This window comes from Cibotium barometz, chromosome 46, assembly GCF_041138505.1.
Source record: "Cibotium barometz isolate CiBa-2024 chromosome 46, ASM4113850v1, whole genome shotgun sequence".
NCBI classification, from domain to species: Eukaryota; Viridiplantae; Streptophyta; class Polypodiopsida; order Cyatheales; family Cibotiaceae; genus Cibotium; species Cibotium barometz.
In genome coordinates, this window is record NC_141091.1 from 28265839 (window position 1) to 28278736 (window position 12898).

A 12898-nucleotide genomic window follows, 5' to 3' on the forward strand; every position below is an offset into this window, starting at 1 on the left:
GGAACCCCCCAAGGCTTACTATGCAAGAAACTCAAAGTGGAAGGGACTCTTTATGTGGACACGTGGCGTGGGGGACGGGACACCTCATAGGAGTGCCCTCTCATCTTGAAATTCCTGGACCTTGCTAGCCGAGAGGCCTTCATGGATAGAGGGACGACTTTCGGGATGATACACAGACGGGTGAACATGCCCAAGGTGCACGAGGCCTGCAAGGCAGTGAAGTGGGCAGTATACAGGGATGGGCGAGTCATCATCACAGAGCGGTGTCCAAATAGGGGCGCGGGGTTTGTGGGACCACACATCTGGAGTTGGCAGTTTGGAACTGCAATGGGACACTATGGTTGGACATTGGGGGACTTAGGGAAGTTTTTAGAGAGAGGGACATCCTCTTCACAGAGACCCATCAGAGTGTGGAGAGAGGGCTACCACGATTTCTGGCTATGAGTGGGCATCCACCTACCGAGAGGAGACATGCACATGCATTTGGGGTACACAGGTCTGGTGGAGTGGCGGTACTATTCAGGACACACCTACAGCCCATGATCACCAATGACCATAGTCCATAGGGACATAGAGGCACGCTTTTTGTGGATGAGGTAACAGGTCACAATGGAGAGATTTATACACATTGCAGTCAATTACTTCCCACCTAGGAAGTCCTCATATGCTATTCTGGAGGAGGGAGAGCAGTTTTATCTCCTCCATGCAGACACCATTGAGTTCTCATGCTTGGGTGAAGGTCTCCTCTTAGGGGACTTCAATGCCAGCACTCAGAGCAAGCAGGCATGTGGCTTTGACCAAGAGGAGCCAACCATGTAGGAGATAGACTTGGAGGAAATTGGCATTCAGTGGACATCACAGGACAGAGGGGACATTACAGCATCAAGGAGAGAGTTCCTCGGGTTGTGGACCACACATGGCTTTGACTCACAATCTTACACACCTCCGCCATAGACGTAGTAGCAACACTTGAATGCTTGATAAATGCCTTCAATTTTGAAAAAAGATGGAAACTTTGGGATTAATTTTTTATTAAGTTGGATTTGCAGAAATGAAGGAAAATCCTAAAAATTTATGACTGTAGCAGCATGAATTTACCCTTCATTTGAAGAAGCCTTTGATTTCTGTAGTCGATTTGAGCTCTCGTCGGGTACTATGTTGCTTGTTTGACAGCAGGGTGTTCTCCTTTTTTTTTTTTTGGATCCATATGTGCAGCTGGTTGTTGCAGCTGTGTTGAGTGCTGAATAGTTGAAGATGCCGAACTGATGACAGCATTGGCTGAGCGGTGGTTGAAGGTGGTCTTTGTTAGTTGGGCGGCGGCGATTGCTGCTGGTCGATGCTGGCAGCCAAGCTAAGCAAGCTTACCAAATGTGGCAATAGTGTTGATGTTAGGCAGTTGGGCTGCACAGAGTGGCAGGGTGGCAACATCTCTGAAGGGTGTGAAATAACAATGGCGAATGGGCAGGCAAGCAGCAGCTGTGCGAAGACGGCGGACAGAATAGTAGGCACCGGCTATGATACCAAATGTAGAATGTAGCTACAGCTAGGGTTTGCAAGTACAATGTTGAGCTATGGTGGTTGAAAGATCTTCATGTCATAGGTGTGTGTGTGCATAAGGATAGAGAGAAAAGAGAGAAGAAAGCTATTAGAGAGAGTGAAGTACACGACTGAACGTCGTGATAGTTTGCTTGGTTGATTCAATGAAGTAAAAGTATCTTTATAGGTTACAGAGGTTCATTTCTTGACATCATCGCTTATGTCATTGCACACACAAATATCTAGATATTATTCATAGACAAACACTTGTGTACTGATGTGGTATAGCTACAACTCCTAAGACATGGAAGAGTGGCTTTATGAAGTAGCATAAGCTGGATGCTTGCAAGCAGAAGGGGCTGAAGCTGTACAGCTCTAGCACAAAGAAGATGATGCCTTGATGGAGATATTTGGCCATGGTTGTTGACCACGCAAAAGTCTCCTCCAATAGATTCTTAGCTAAGGCATCTCTAGTGGGCCATGGTTGCTGACCGCCCAAAAGTCTCCTCCAATAGATTCTCAGCTAAGGCATCTCTAGTGGCGGTTTCAAGGCCAGGATTGAAGATAGAATTAATGTGCTGTAGATATTTATCTACCCAACTGCCATGTACCCGGACACTAATCTATGGATTAGAGACCTAATCCAACAATGTTATGGGCCCCCAGGTTTAGGGATTAGTAGGCAGATACGTGGCTAGGGTTCTTGGATTGATAAAACATGTTTAGTGGCTATTTAAAGTAGCAAGTTAGCTATTTGTGGCGTAGTTATCACTATAAAAGTGAGGACGTGGGTTATTATGAGACATAGTTGTGCATATGCACCATTCAGGGTTTGGCTTGGACCAAGAGAGCATACATGTTCATGAGTACGTAGGTTGGCATGTCAAAGGCCCTCGAGTAGGCTTCGGGCGTATGGACACTGGAGTTAGACACGGTGTTAGGAGAAATTGGCAAACTCCAAACTCATGTACATGAGTGGCTGAGGCATGTGCATCTTGCCTTGGTACACTCAGGTGTTCTTACTTTGTGTTGGAATAGTAGTAAACTCCTCTACCTTCTAGACGACAGGGGTACACTAATGATCAACTAATATGCTTGCATTTTCGATTTGAATGATGCATCAACTCATGTTTGTATACATAGCGTGTTGCTTGTTGCACAATGTGTGTTTGTGTTTGTGACAAGACTCAAGAAATGATGATGGCTAGCTCAAAGGCTCTCACATAATGACTTGCACTCTTGCTCTTGGAAAACTTGGACAAGCACATGATGGCTTTTGTCTCATTTGGGACATGAGATAGCAAGGAAGGGAGGTGGCCACGTATGGTGGAGTTATGGCAAACTTGGCATCTGCAACAAGAATGCCAACATGGGGTTGTGTGTGGGCAAGTTGGCGGCTTCAAATTGCAAGAACATGGTGGTGTGGTGTGGCTAGCATGGCCGAGTGAGGAAAGGTGAGGCATCATGATGGCGGAGGGATGGCAAGGGTTGACTGATGGGCATAAGGCGATTGACTGTTGTATGGTTGGGTGTAGGCATGGTAGCCACTTGGCACACCTTGCCTTAGCTACCCTCCACACGTTTATGGCAAGCTTACACTATAAAATGAATGGGGTAGTGAGCTAGAAAAGAGAGTGGAGGCCAAAACACTACTGGAATTGGGAGTGAGAAGAAGGGAGAGGAGGAGTACATGCTGTCAAGAAGGGAGAGAACGGTGTGGGGGAGATGCTGCTGAACTGAGGAATGAAGCAGATCGTGAAGGTGTTGGTATTGAAGACGATTGCCATTGAAGACCTCAAGACCATCGAAGACCAGAAGCTATTGCTTGTTCGAGACCATGGTTCTACTGCATGGCTTTCAGTTGTAAAAGGAAAAATTGAAGTGGATGGTACACTCCGTGTCCTTGTATTGCCTCTCATATATCATTATAATTCAGTGTATTTTGGGTGTTGAAGGACTCAATGTAATAGTGATCTTGTGGCTGGGCTTCGGACTGATGTAATGATTATCGGTGTCTTGGTTGAGTTGCTATAGAGGCCCTGGTTTTGTTTTGCTCAACCTAACACTGTTTTGGAGCCCCCAACGGGATGGATGCCTTCTAAAGTGTCGTGAGGAGTTGAGACATCACAGAAGTTGTTTCAAGCCATTGAGGCACTTTCTTGAAGACTTTCAGTTTATGGTGGACCTGAATGCATGTTGTGGTGAAGCTCTTACCCATTAAAGAAAATCCTTTGGCTTGTTGTGAAGCAGCAGAGAAGTGAAGAAAACTAAATCTTTGCTATGTGTTTGTAAGGATGATGTGATGTGAAACTTGGCTTGGTGGAAGTTTCCCGAGGTTGTATTCCCAGGTGTGTGGCACTGGTTGTAATCCCTTGGTGGTAATTCCAAGTCAAAGAATTTGGTTGCAGAGTTGTTGTGTTGTCAAAGACTGCTGACATGGCTCATGACTTCCCTAAGTTTAATGGGTTACCTAATGAAGACGTGAATAGATTCCTAGAAAAGTTTGCAGCATTCTTGAAAGGTAAAGACGATCTTGGCATGCTCCTGAAAATCCTTCCTTTCTGCTTGCAAGGAGAGGCAAAGAGGTGGTTTGAGGGCTATGTTGCATCCTTGAAGCTGGGTGTTTCTCCAGTTCAACTGTATTATCATGGCGCTAAAATTGCACTTGGGACTCAGTTCCATAGAGTGAGAGCACCTGAATTGGTATGGCACAAGATCTTGGTTCTACATCAAGGAGAGGACCAAGCAGTTGAAGGTTATGTAGCAGATTTCTCGAAACTTTGGAACCAGTGGAGAGAGTCTCTTCGCAACGAGGCTCCCCCCTCAATGCTGAAGAAGGAAAGATTCGTTTTGGGTTTGAGGAAACCACTGCGAGTAAAGGTGGAGCTAAAAAAGCCTTGCACTTTTGAAGATGCAGTGAAGTTTGCTCAAGAGAAGGAATGGAAGATGTTCCATATGGGCTTAGTTGATGTACCTTCCTCGAAGGAAAAACCCATATCTCATATGCCTGTGTATGCTATGCCATCTTCATATGTGTATGCTTTACCTTGTAAGGCCAATGTTAATCATGCCAAGCTTGGAGTCAAAAAAGGGGTGGCAAGGTCAACCCTTGATGGAGTCCAAAGCACTTGCTTCTAATGTTCGTGCTGAAGGTAGTCCAGTGAATGTCTCACCCATTGATGTAATTGCACAAAATGGTGTGCTTGATGATGTTCTTGGATGTACCTCTTGAATTGTGTTGCGCTCGCCAATGTAAACAACCACATGTGTCCTAGGAATGAAGACCCTGTTCTACTGAAGGATGTATGCTCTGAAGAGCGTGTCCAAGAAGATCATGAGGAAGACCTTGAGGAAATATCAGAATCTCTAGCCATCTACGAGGATATTTCCTTTCAACAAGACGATGAAGAGAAATCCAGTGTGTATAGCTCTGAGGAGGAGAAGCAAATAATCTCCTCAATCAAGGAAGAGGAGGGGGAGTCGTGTGAAGTTGCAATCCAAGGTGAGGTCCCGGGCAACTCATGGGATGAGTTTATGGAGATAGTATAGAGGCTGACGAGAAGTTGTTTGATAAGATATTTCAGCACTTAGACATAGAGATGATGGATCATGGAATAGAACCCAAGAGATCCATTTATGGGTTTGTGCGGAACCAGTAGCAGGTGCAAAGAGGAGAAGTCTGAGAAGTAGAGAGGACATTTGTCTTAATAGCAATTACGCATAGAACGGTTTGATTGGTTCTCTCTCAGAAGGTGTTTGTGTCAGAGATTAAAAGTGGCCGAAGGTAGAGCTTGAGGTGTATGGAGGTGTCCATTTAAAGGTTTACCCTTGCATGTGGAGGACTTGGCTTTTGGCATAAGGTTCAAGCATTAGTTTTCAGCCATTGACTGGCCATGGTACACTATTCTGTTCGTAAAGCATTCTATGTTCGAGTTGTTATTTGTGGTTTGTGCCCGTTCCATTGGTTGGGCACAATGTCTCTAGATTATTATACAAAACCTTGGAGATAAGTGGTGGTTAGTGTGATGACCAGAAGCGTCAGTAGGAAATGCGGTATAGAGGGCTTATTAGGGTTGGGGCGCAACCACCTCCTCTGAATGGTAACATCACCTCTTACTTCACACTTGCTCAAACAGGAGCTCCTTGCATTTGAGGGTGTCTTCGACATAACTGTGAATGTCACGGTGTAACTATGAAATGTCTTGTTTAGATAATATAAGTTACAATGATATCTCAAGCTGGCATTTGTGCACTGGTACTTGAGAGTCTTACTTAACTTGGAATTTTTTCTTGGTTGCTTTTGCTTATAACTGGATTCTTAGATTTATTTTTTCAACAAGAAAAGGTTTAGTTATCCCTTGGTTTTTCTCAATGTTCAGGTTAATTTGACACGGGTCCAGCAATTCATACATGCAGTTGCTGTTCATGAAGATAAAATCTTTCAAAAGCGAGCCCGCATACAACAGGTATACATATGCATCGCTGATCTCTTGTGTAATGGCAAGCTGGCCTGAAAAACGTTTAAGCCTTTACTATATACATTGGTGAATTCTCAAGTGCTTAGGGCTGTCTTTACAAGCAAAGGTCTAATGTATTATGCTCGAAAGACAATTACAGAGTCTAAGTGTGCTAAAATGAAGGACGGAGTGCCTGAAGCTCACAAGTATAAAGTGTACCCACAGCAGCTTAGCATAAACTCTTGCTGATGAGGAGTTAGTGCATACTAGCATATATGTATCGAGTGGGCATGACTAGTATAAATTCTTGCTGCTGAGGAGTTAGTGTGTGACTAGCATATATGTATTGAGTGGCACACCTTGTGCTTCTGCTGGCTTGTGAAGGCAAGGTTTGAGTGCACATTTTCATCATGCTATCGTCAGTTCCCCATGTCCACAAGAGGTGGACTCTGAAGCATAGTTATGGGAACAGAAATGGAAATGGAGACGGCAATTTTTTGGGGGGCTGGAACAGGAAACGCCACATCAGCAAAGGGGAGAATGGGGGTGGTAAAATAAGGGGGAGGGGAAATAAGAAAAGGGATGAGAGAAATACATGGAGATGCTATAAAATAGGAGAGTATATGATTGGAAATTGAGGAAAAGGAGATTGGTGAGAAGAAAGAACAAAAGAGCAGCTAATATCACCTTGAAATTTGGGGTTTGGAAGGGAAACCTTAGGGACCGAACAAACCTAATCATGCAAGCAATCTTTCTAGCATACAAGAATCCAATAGCATACAAGCAAGCAAGAGTAGAAGAGAAGAGCTCACAAGTATTCTATTGCAAAGGAATGAATGTGTATCGCTTATTGTCAAAATTGACTTATATACAAGTGACTAGTTTTCACACTAGGTTGACCAAAACTTAGAAATGGTCTAGTCACTATAACTAGTCTCAAGCAAGTATATACTCGATGATCTTAGACTTCCCCTATTTGACATTAAGCTCATGGTAAGGTGGCTTTATATGTTTGAGCATCGTCTCACAAAAGATAGGTTTCCATTTGAGTGGGTAAGATGACAAAATGCCTTACGGTAGGACAAATGGACGAAACCATGTTAACCAGCAAAGTGGTTAACAAATGTCCATGAGAGGTGGTAGATGATGGGTATGCTTGTAGAGAAGTTGGCTTAACAGTTATGGGACCTCCAGGAGCAGAACAAGCATTAAAGCAGCTGCCAGCATGGAGTGCCCAACCTAAAACAGGTCTCTTGCAAGAATATCTATGCTATACTTGATTCTCCACATGCCAAACATAGCTCCTCATGCAAGACGTGTTGTCAGGCATGAAAGCAGTCTACAACTTGCAGCGCCCAACCCAAAACAGGTCTCTTGCAAGAATATCTATGCTATACCTGGTTCTCCACATGCCAAAAACAGCTCCTCATGCAAGAACGAGTTGTCAAGTGATCACACATGCCATATTCAGCCGGTTAAGTGTCAATGTATTTTATAAATGTGGTCCAACTTGTGTGAGCAACTTATAACTTGTTCGGCCTTTGGAAAATCCCGATCTTTCACCTTGTACACCGTAAATCCTATTGAGCCTTCACAATATACCACAATATAGGCTAATATCCATATGGGCATTCCTTATGTTCATACGGGCACCGCCCATACATCGTGTCACTCTTAGTCTCACTACTCTCAATAAGTCATCAAACCATGTCATTGGACTCCTCATGGGCACCACCCATACATCGTGTCACTCTTAGTCTCACTACTCTCAATGAGTCATCAAACCATGTCATTGGACTCCTCATGGGCACCGCCTAGAGATCCATACACATGTACAAAACATCCCGTCATGCCCTTGGACTTCATATGGGCACCCACCCATATGATCCATATGCATACCCAGTCCAAACATGTGCTACATGTCGTCAGTTTGGTGGTAGTGACAATTAGGATTGCATCTCTTCTCTTTGTTGTCTTTTGCAAGATCAATAAGTATTAGTCGCGAGACTTATCATTCATTTAACATTAATTCAAGATCACGCCTACTCCTAGTAGCACTCATGTGACATCGGTATCAGAGCGTCTAGGTTTTGTGCATGTGTTTTAGGCTTCTATGCATATAGATAGCCAAATTTGCAAATAGTCAATAGAGTTAACACAATCATCCTGTCAAGGGTTAGGTGTTGTAAACCTCGAAAGGAATGGGTTCCTTTAGTATGCTTCCTAGCATGAACCGTACCGCAAGGGAGAGAATTGCAGCTATAAATGAGCCATAGTGACAATAAGAAGAGGCACAACAGAGACAAGAAGCTGCAAAATCTAAAGATTGGCAAGCCTGGTTGGGGCAAGAAATTGCCATCCTAGAGGAGTGTTTCAATCCAGACGCCTTTTCTACCACTCCTTTTCCACTATAACATGCCACTCCTTGAACCGAGCAAAAGCTTGGTTCTTTTGGGAAAGAAAATAAACCCATGTAAACATCCGATGATCATCCACAAGCAGCATGAAGTACAAGGAATCTCCCAAAGATGGGGTCTGCATAGGTCCACACAAGTCCGTGTGTAAAAACTCCAAAGGTTTTGAAGCCCGCCTAGTACCCTGCTTTGGAAAAGACTCCTTGTGTTGCTTACCACGAATGCATGAACTACAGTGTCCCTACCTGTTGCCAACATTTGGCAAGCCATCCACCATCTGGTCTCGGAAAGCCTGCCGCAATGCATCCACATTCAAGTGGCCAAAACGGAAATGCCACAAATCACCGAGCTGAGCACCCCTCATAGAAGAGAGTGCTGAGAGTTTGTAGATCCCATTCTCCACTCCGCCTTCCCAAACAACTTGGCTTGTTGTTTTGTTGCAGAGAGCAACAAAATGCTCATCAAACTCACAATGGTTACAGGTCGCGCTCTGAGTCAAGCTTCTTCTCATAAGACTTCACAGGTGAAGACTTCCCTTTGCCCTTGTTGTTGTTGTTGTTGCGGTCTTTTGACTGCTGGCTAGTCAAAGCCTCATAACCTCCGCCTTGTGGAGGGTTCATAAACCACTCTTCTTGATCCAAAACCATCGGCACAAGCTCCTCCCATGTGATGGTGCTGAGCCTCCCACTAGTGATCAAAGAAGAATAGAAAGCTAAATACTGAGGGGTGAGATGATCGCAAAGTGATGGCCCATAGTCACAAGGGACGGGGACAGGATGGGGGACGGCCATAAGTAGGGAACGGGGATGGGGGAGGGAACGACACTCAAAAAATACTTTAAAAAAAAAGTTTTTCTACTCTACACTTATTCTGCTTTGGAAGTACATCAAAATGAGCACAAATTTACACTAAAATGGTAAGCTTTTGAGTCATATTAACAAAATACGCCCTTCAAAGAGTGAAGGCGTTGACGGTTGATTGTATTAATAATTAAGTAGATACAAAATGAGTCATGACTCAAGCGTCAGGACTAAGCCACAAGGAGGCAGAATACATGGAAGGACTCAAATGAGACAATGACAAAAAGTGCTAAAGCCTAGAGGCTAGAGGCTAGAGGCTAGAGCTAAGTAGTAAGGCCCATGAATCGTGATCCATGAATGTTCATCCACGTGAAGTGCTTGCCTCATGGTCATGGGTAGCTTGTGCCAAAGGAGCATCAAGCTCATCCTCAGTCTCATCCTCACTGGCATGTTGCTGTTGCACCTCATCCTCTTGTTGCTCTTCTTGTTGACTCATCTCCCACTCGGTGAAGGGATCTGCCTTCTTGGTCACGCTCTTGCAAAGCATTCGCAAGTTTGCGTTGATGAAGACAAGGTCATTGGCATGCCATGTCCATCCCGTTGTCCTTCTATGGGAAGCCCCGGCACGTGAGGAGGATGCCATGGTTGAAGATGGCTTGAGCCTTGAGCCTTGAGAGAGGAGGAGAGAGAGAGAAAGAAAGAAAGAAAGAAAGATATATTAACGTCTACGAGAGGCCAAAGTCGGCCTATGAGACAAAAAATAATACAACTTTGTTCTTCCGGTCATCGGAAGAAAAGAAACAAAAGAAAAAGTGTGCATGTGTCTGGATACAACTGTGAATCATCATGGATCGGTGGAGCCCATCTACAAACAATGTAAGGGGGGGTGGGGATGTGGATAGAGTGCTAAGGCAAGATGCATCTCTATATGCTGAAGGGGTGGTACAAGCATGCTATGCAGATCTATGTCTAACTCCATCCAGTGCCATAAGAGGGATATAAGATATCATACATCGCCGATGCTGAGGCTGTGAATGGCATGAACATGTACCCTGAGTCTGAATGAAAGCGAGCTAGCCTCTCCTGTGTCTCCATCTGGTGTCTCATTCGGATAGCTGCTATCTCTCGGTGATGGAGTCGGGGTGCTCTATGTCCAGTCTGTCTAGGTCTCCTCCTGGCTCTCAATTCCTCTGCTCTCTGTGCGGTCACCCCACGTGGTACATCAGCTGGCACTGGCATAGCTCTCTGGAAGAAATCTGTGAGCTGGGACTGTCTCCCACCCCTAGTGGGAGCGGGTGTCTGGAGGAGTCTCTCTCGAGAACTATGAAGCTCTAGTAGTAGTCTGCCAAGCTGTCGCTGGTCCGAGGCCTCCATCAACTGATGTAGTGAAGAGTGCTCCTCAAACAATCTTGCATATCTATCTCTGACCCCCTGGTGGGCTCTACATCTACATACAAAGTGATCCTCAGTCTCCACCTCCTCGCGGCACAATCTGCATATCTGCTCAGCTCTAGGAACCCGTGCCGCTCTCCCAGCCTCTATCTCTAGCTGATGTGATGAGACTCGTAGCTGTCCAATAGCAACGCGAGAGCTGTGTGGCATGTATACATCCATGTACCGCGGTCGATGTATAAACCCATCCCCTGAGATGCTCATAAAGTGGTCTTTGTAGTACAGCATCTTCGGTGGTAGTGGGCTCTCTGGTGCTGTCCATGTCTCCTGTATGTAGTGCTGCCATATGTCCTGTCTCATCACTCTGTTCCTCTCATTGAGAGAGAGGTAACCCCGTGGAGCAGACTGATCATACTGAAAAGGTGGCAACCGCTCAATGTCTATACCATGATGTGAGAACCACTGTAGCATCTGTGCATACCAAGATCCAGTGTGTCCAGCCTCGGCCAGCTGTCTGGATGCCTCAAAAGCTCGGCGGGATAATCTCTCCATGGGCATCTCCCTCATCCTGTATATAAAGGAGATCGTCTGGAACAATGCCTCCACTGCCATAGGTGGTGCAGCAAACTCAGCTCGAACAATGTCGTGCGGGACGGATGGTTTGCTGCGTATCATCCTCGAGAGCATCAAGATCTGTGGTCTCTCCAGCTGTACCCATGTGGAGGCTGCAAGCCCTGGTGCCCAAACCGCTGCTGCATACATCAAGGCTGGTGTCACTAATGTATCAAAGAGCCACCCCTTCGTGCGGGGTTCCTGAAAATGTGCCTGATAACACTGACGCTCAAGGCCAGCAAGAGCTGCATACCCCCGGGTCACTCTGTCTCGGACTGCCTGAGCCATGGAGAAGCATCCAGCTGAGCTAGTAAATGTGATGCCAAGGTAAACATAAGAGCTCACCACCTCGACCCGCCCTCTTGCTAATGTGAGAGTAGTGTGGCTCCTGACTGCGGGTGAAGTGTGGAAGATCATAACCTTGGTTTTCCCAAGGTTCACTGTGAGCCCCTGCTGTGCGCAGAAGTCATCAAGAGCCACAAGGTGTCTTTGAAGCCCAACCTGCGTGTCAGATACCAAGATGATGTCATCAGCATAAAGCATAACATGGACAGTAATACCTGATAGCTCAACCCCAGAGCCTCCTCCCTGTGTGATGTAGTCGACCACCTCAGGCTTGAGCCTCGAGGGAGAGAGACTAGAGACTAGACTCTAGAGTCTAGAGTGCTTGTGTGAGAGGCTAGAGGCTTGGAAGTTGGAAGACTCAAGAGGCTTGAGGGAGAGGTGAGAGAGAGAGAGAGAGAGAGAGAGAGAGAGAGAGAGTCTAGATAGTAGAGAGTAGGGCCTTGTGAGAGGCTTGGAACTTGGAAGCTAGAAGAAGCTTGAGGGAGAGACTAGAGAGAGTAGATACAGCCATAGAGTGTGGCTTGCCGCTTGAAGCTTGAGGCTTGAGCAATGAGCAAACTTGCAAAGTGCCAAAGACTCAAGACTCAAGAGACTAGAGAGAGAGAGTTGCTTGAAGCCTTGAAAGTTGAAGGTGTGTGTGTGTGCTTGTAGCCTTGTAGCCTTGTTCTTATATAGATATTAGATAGGCAAGAGAGAGAGAGAGGCAAGGGCCAAGCCCAAAGCCTAAAGGCCAAGGCAAGAGAGAGGCAAGGGCCAAGGCCCGAGCTTCAAGGGCCAAGGCCCAAGCCTCAAAGGCCAAGCCTCAAGGCATCCCCAAACAGCCACCCAAACAGCCATAAACGGCTAGAAACGGCCAAGGCGTCCCCAAACAGCCATAAACGGGCAAAAAACAGCCGAGACAGGGCGCAATAGCTCCTTGTTGTCCCCCACAGCGTTCCCTCTCTTGCAGCCGTCCCAGTCCCCGTCCCTTGTAAGGGACGCCTCCAAGGGGACGTCCGACCGTCCCCGTTTCTGACACGTCCCGAGACGACGTCTCGGTGTTCCAAGCTTCCTTCCCTTCTGTCCCCTGTGACTATGTGATGGCCATATCGTTTTAAGATATCTCCTTGCCAGCCTAGCCTGAAGAACCTCCTGTTGAAGAGCTTGGAGTTTGTTGATGTGCTCCCACATTGTCGAAGACTTTGCAGGATTCATCACTCGCATCTGCACTTCTAAGAAAATCCGCTTAATGGGTGAATCTGTGTTATACAAAGAAGCCAAGTGCTTCCAAATCCTTTGGGCCAGCGTCATGTGTTTGATGTGATTGATCACTTGGGGTGTGCAATTAAGGAAGATGAAATAA

General features: G+C 45.9%; 1 protein-coding gene across 7 annotated transcripts in view; it reads left to right on the forward strand.

Moving 5' to 3' along the window:
* LOC147612094 (5'-3' exoribonuclease 4-like) overlaps positions 1-12898 on the forward strand; it is a 77401-nt gene that overhangs the window by 46382 nt on the left and 18121 nt on the right. For all 7 annotated transcript variants that reach the window (XM_086783977.1, XM_086783978.1, XM_086783974.1 and 4 more), the window contains one exon: positions 5916-6002. In XM_086783977.1, the coding sequence (XP_086640103.1) occupies positions 5916-6002 (87 nt within the window). The remainder of the gene's footprint in view (positions 1-5915; positions 6003-12898) is intronic.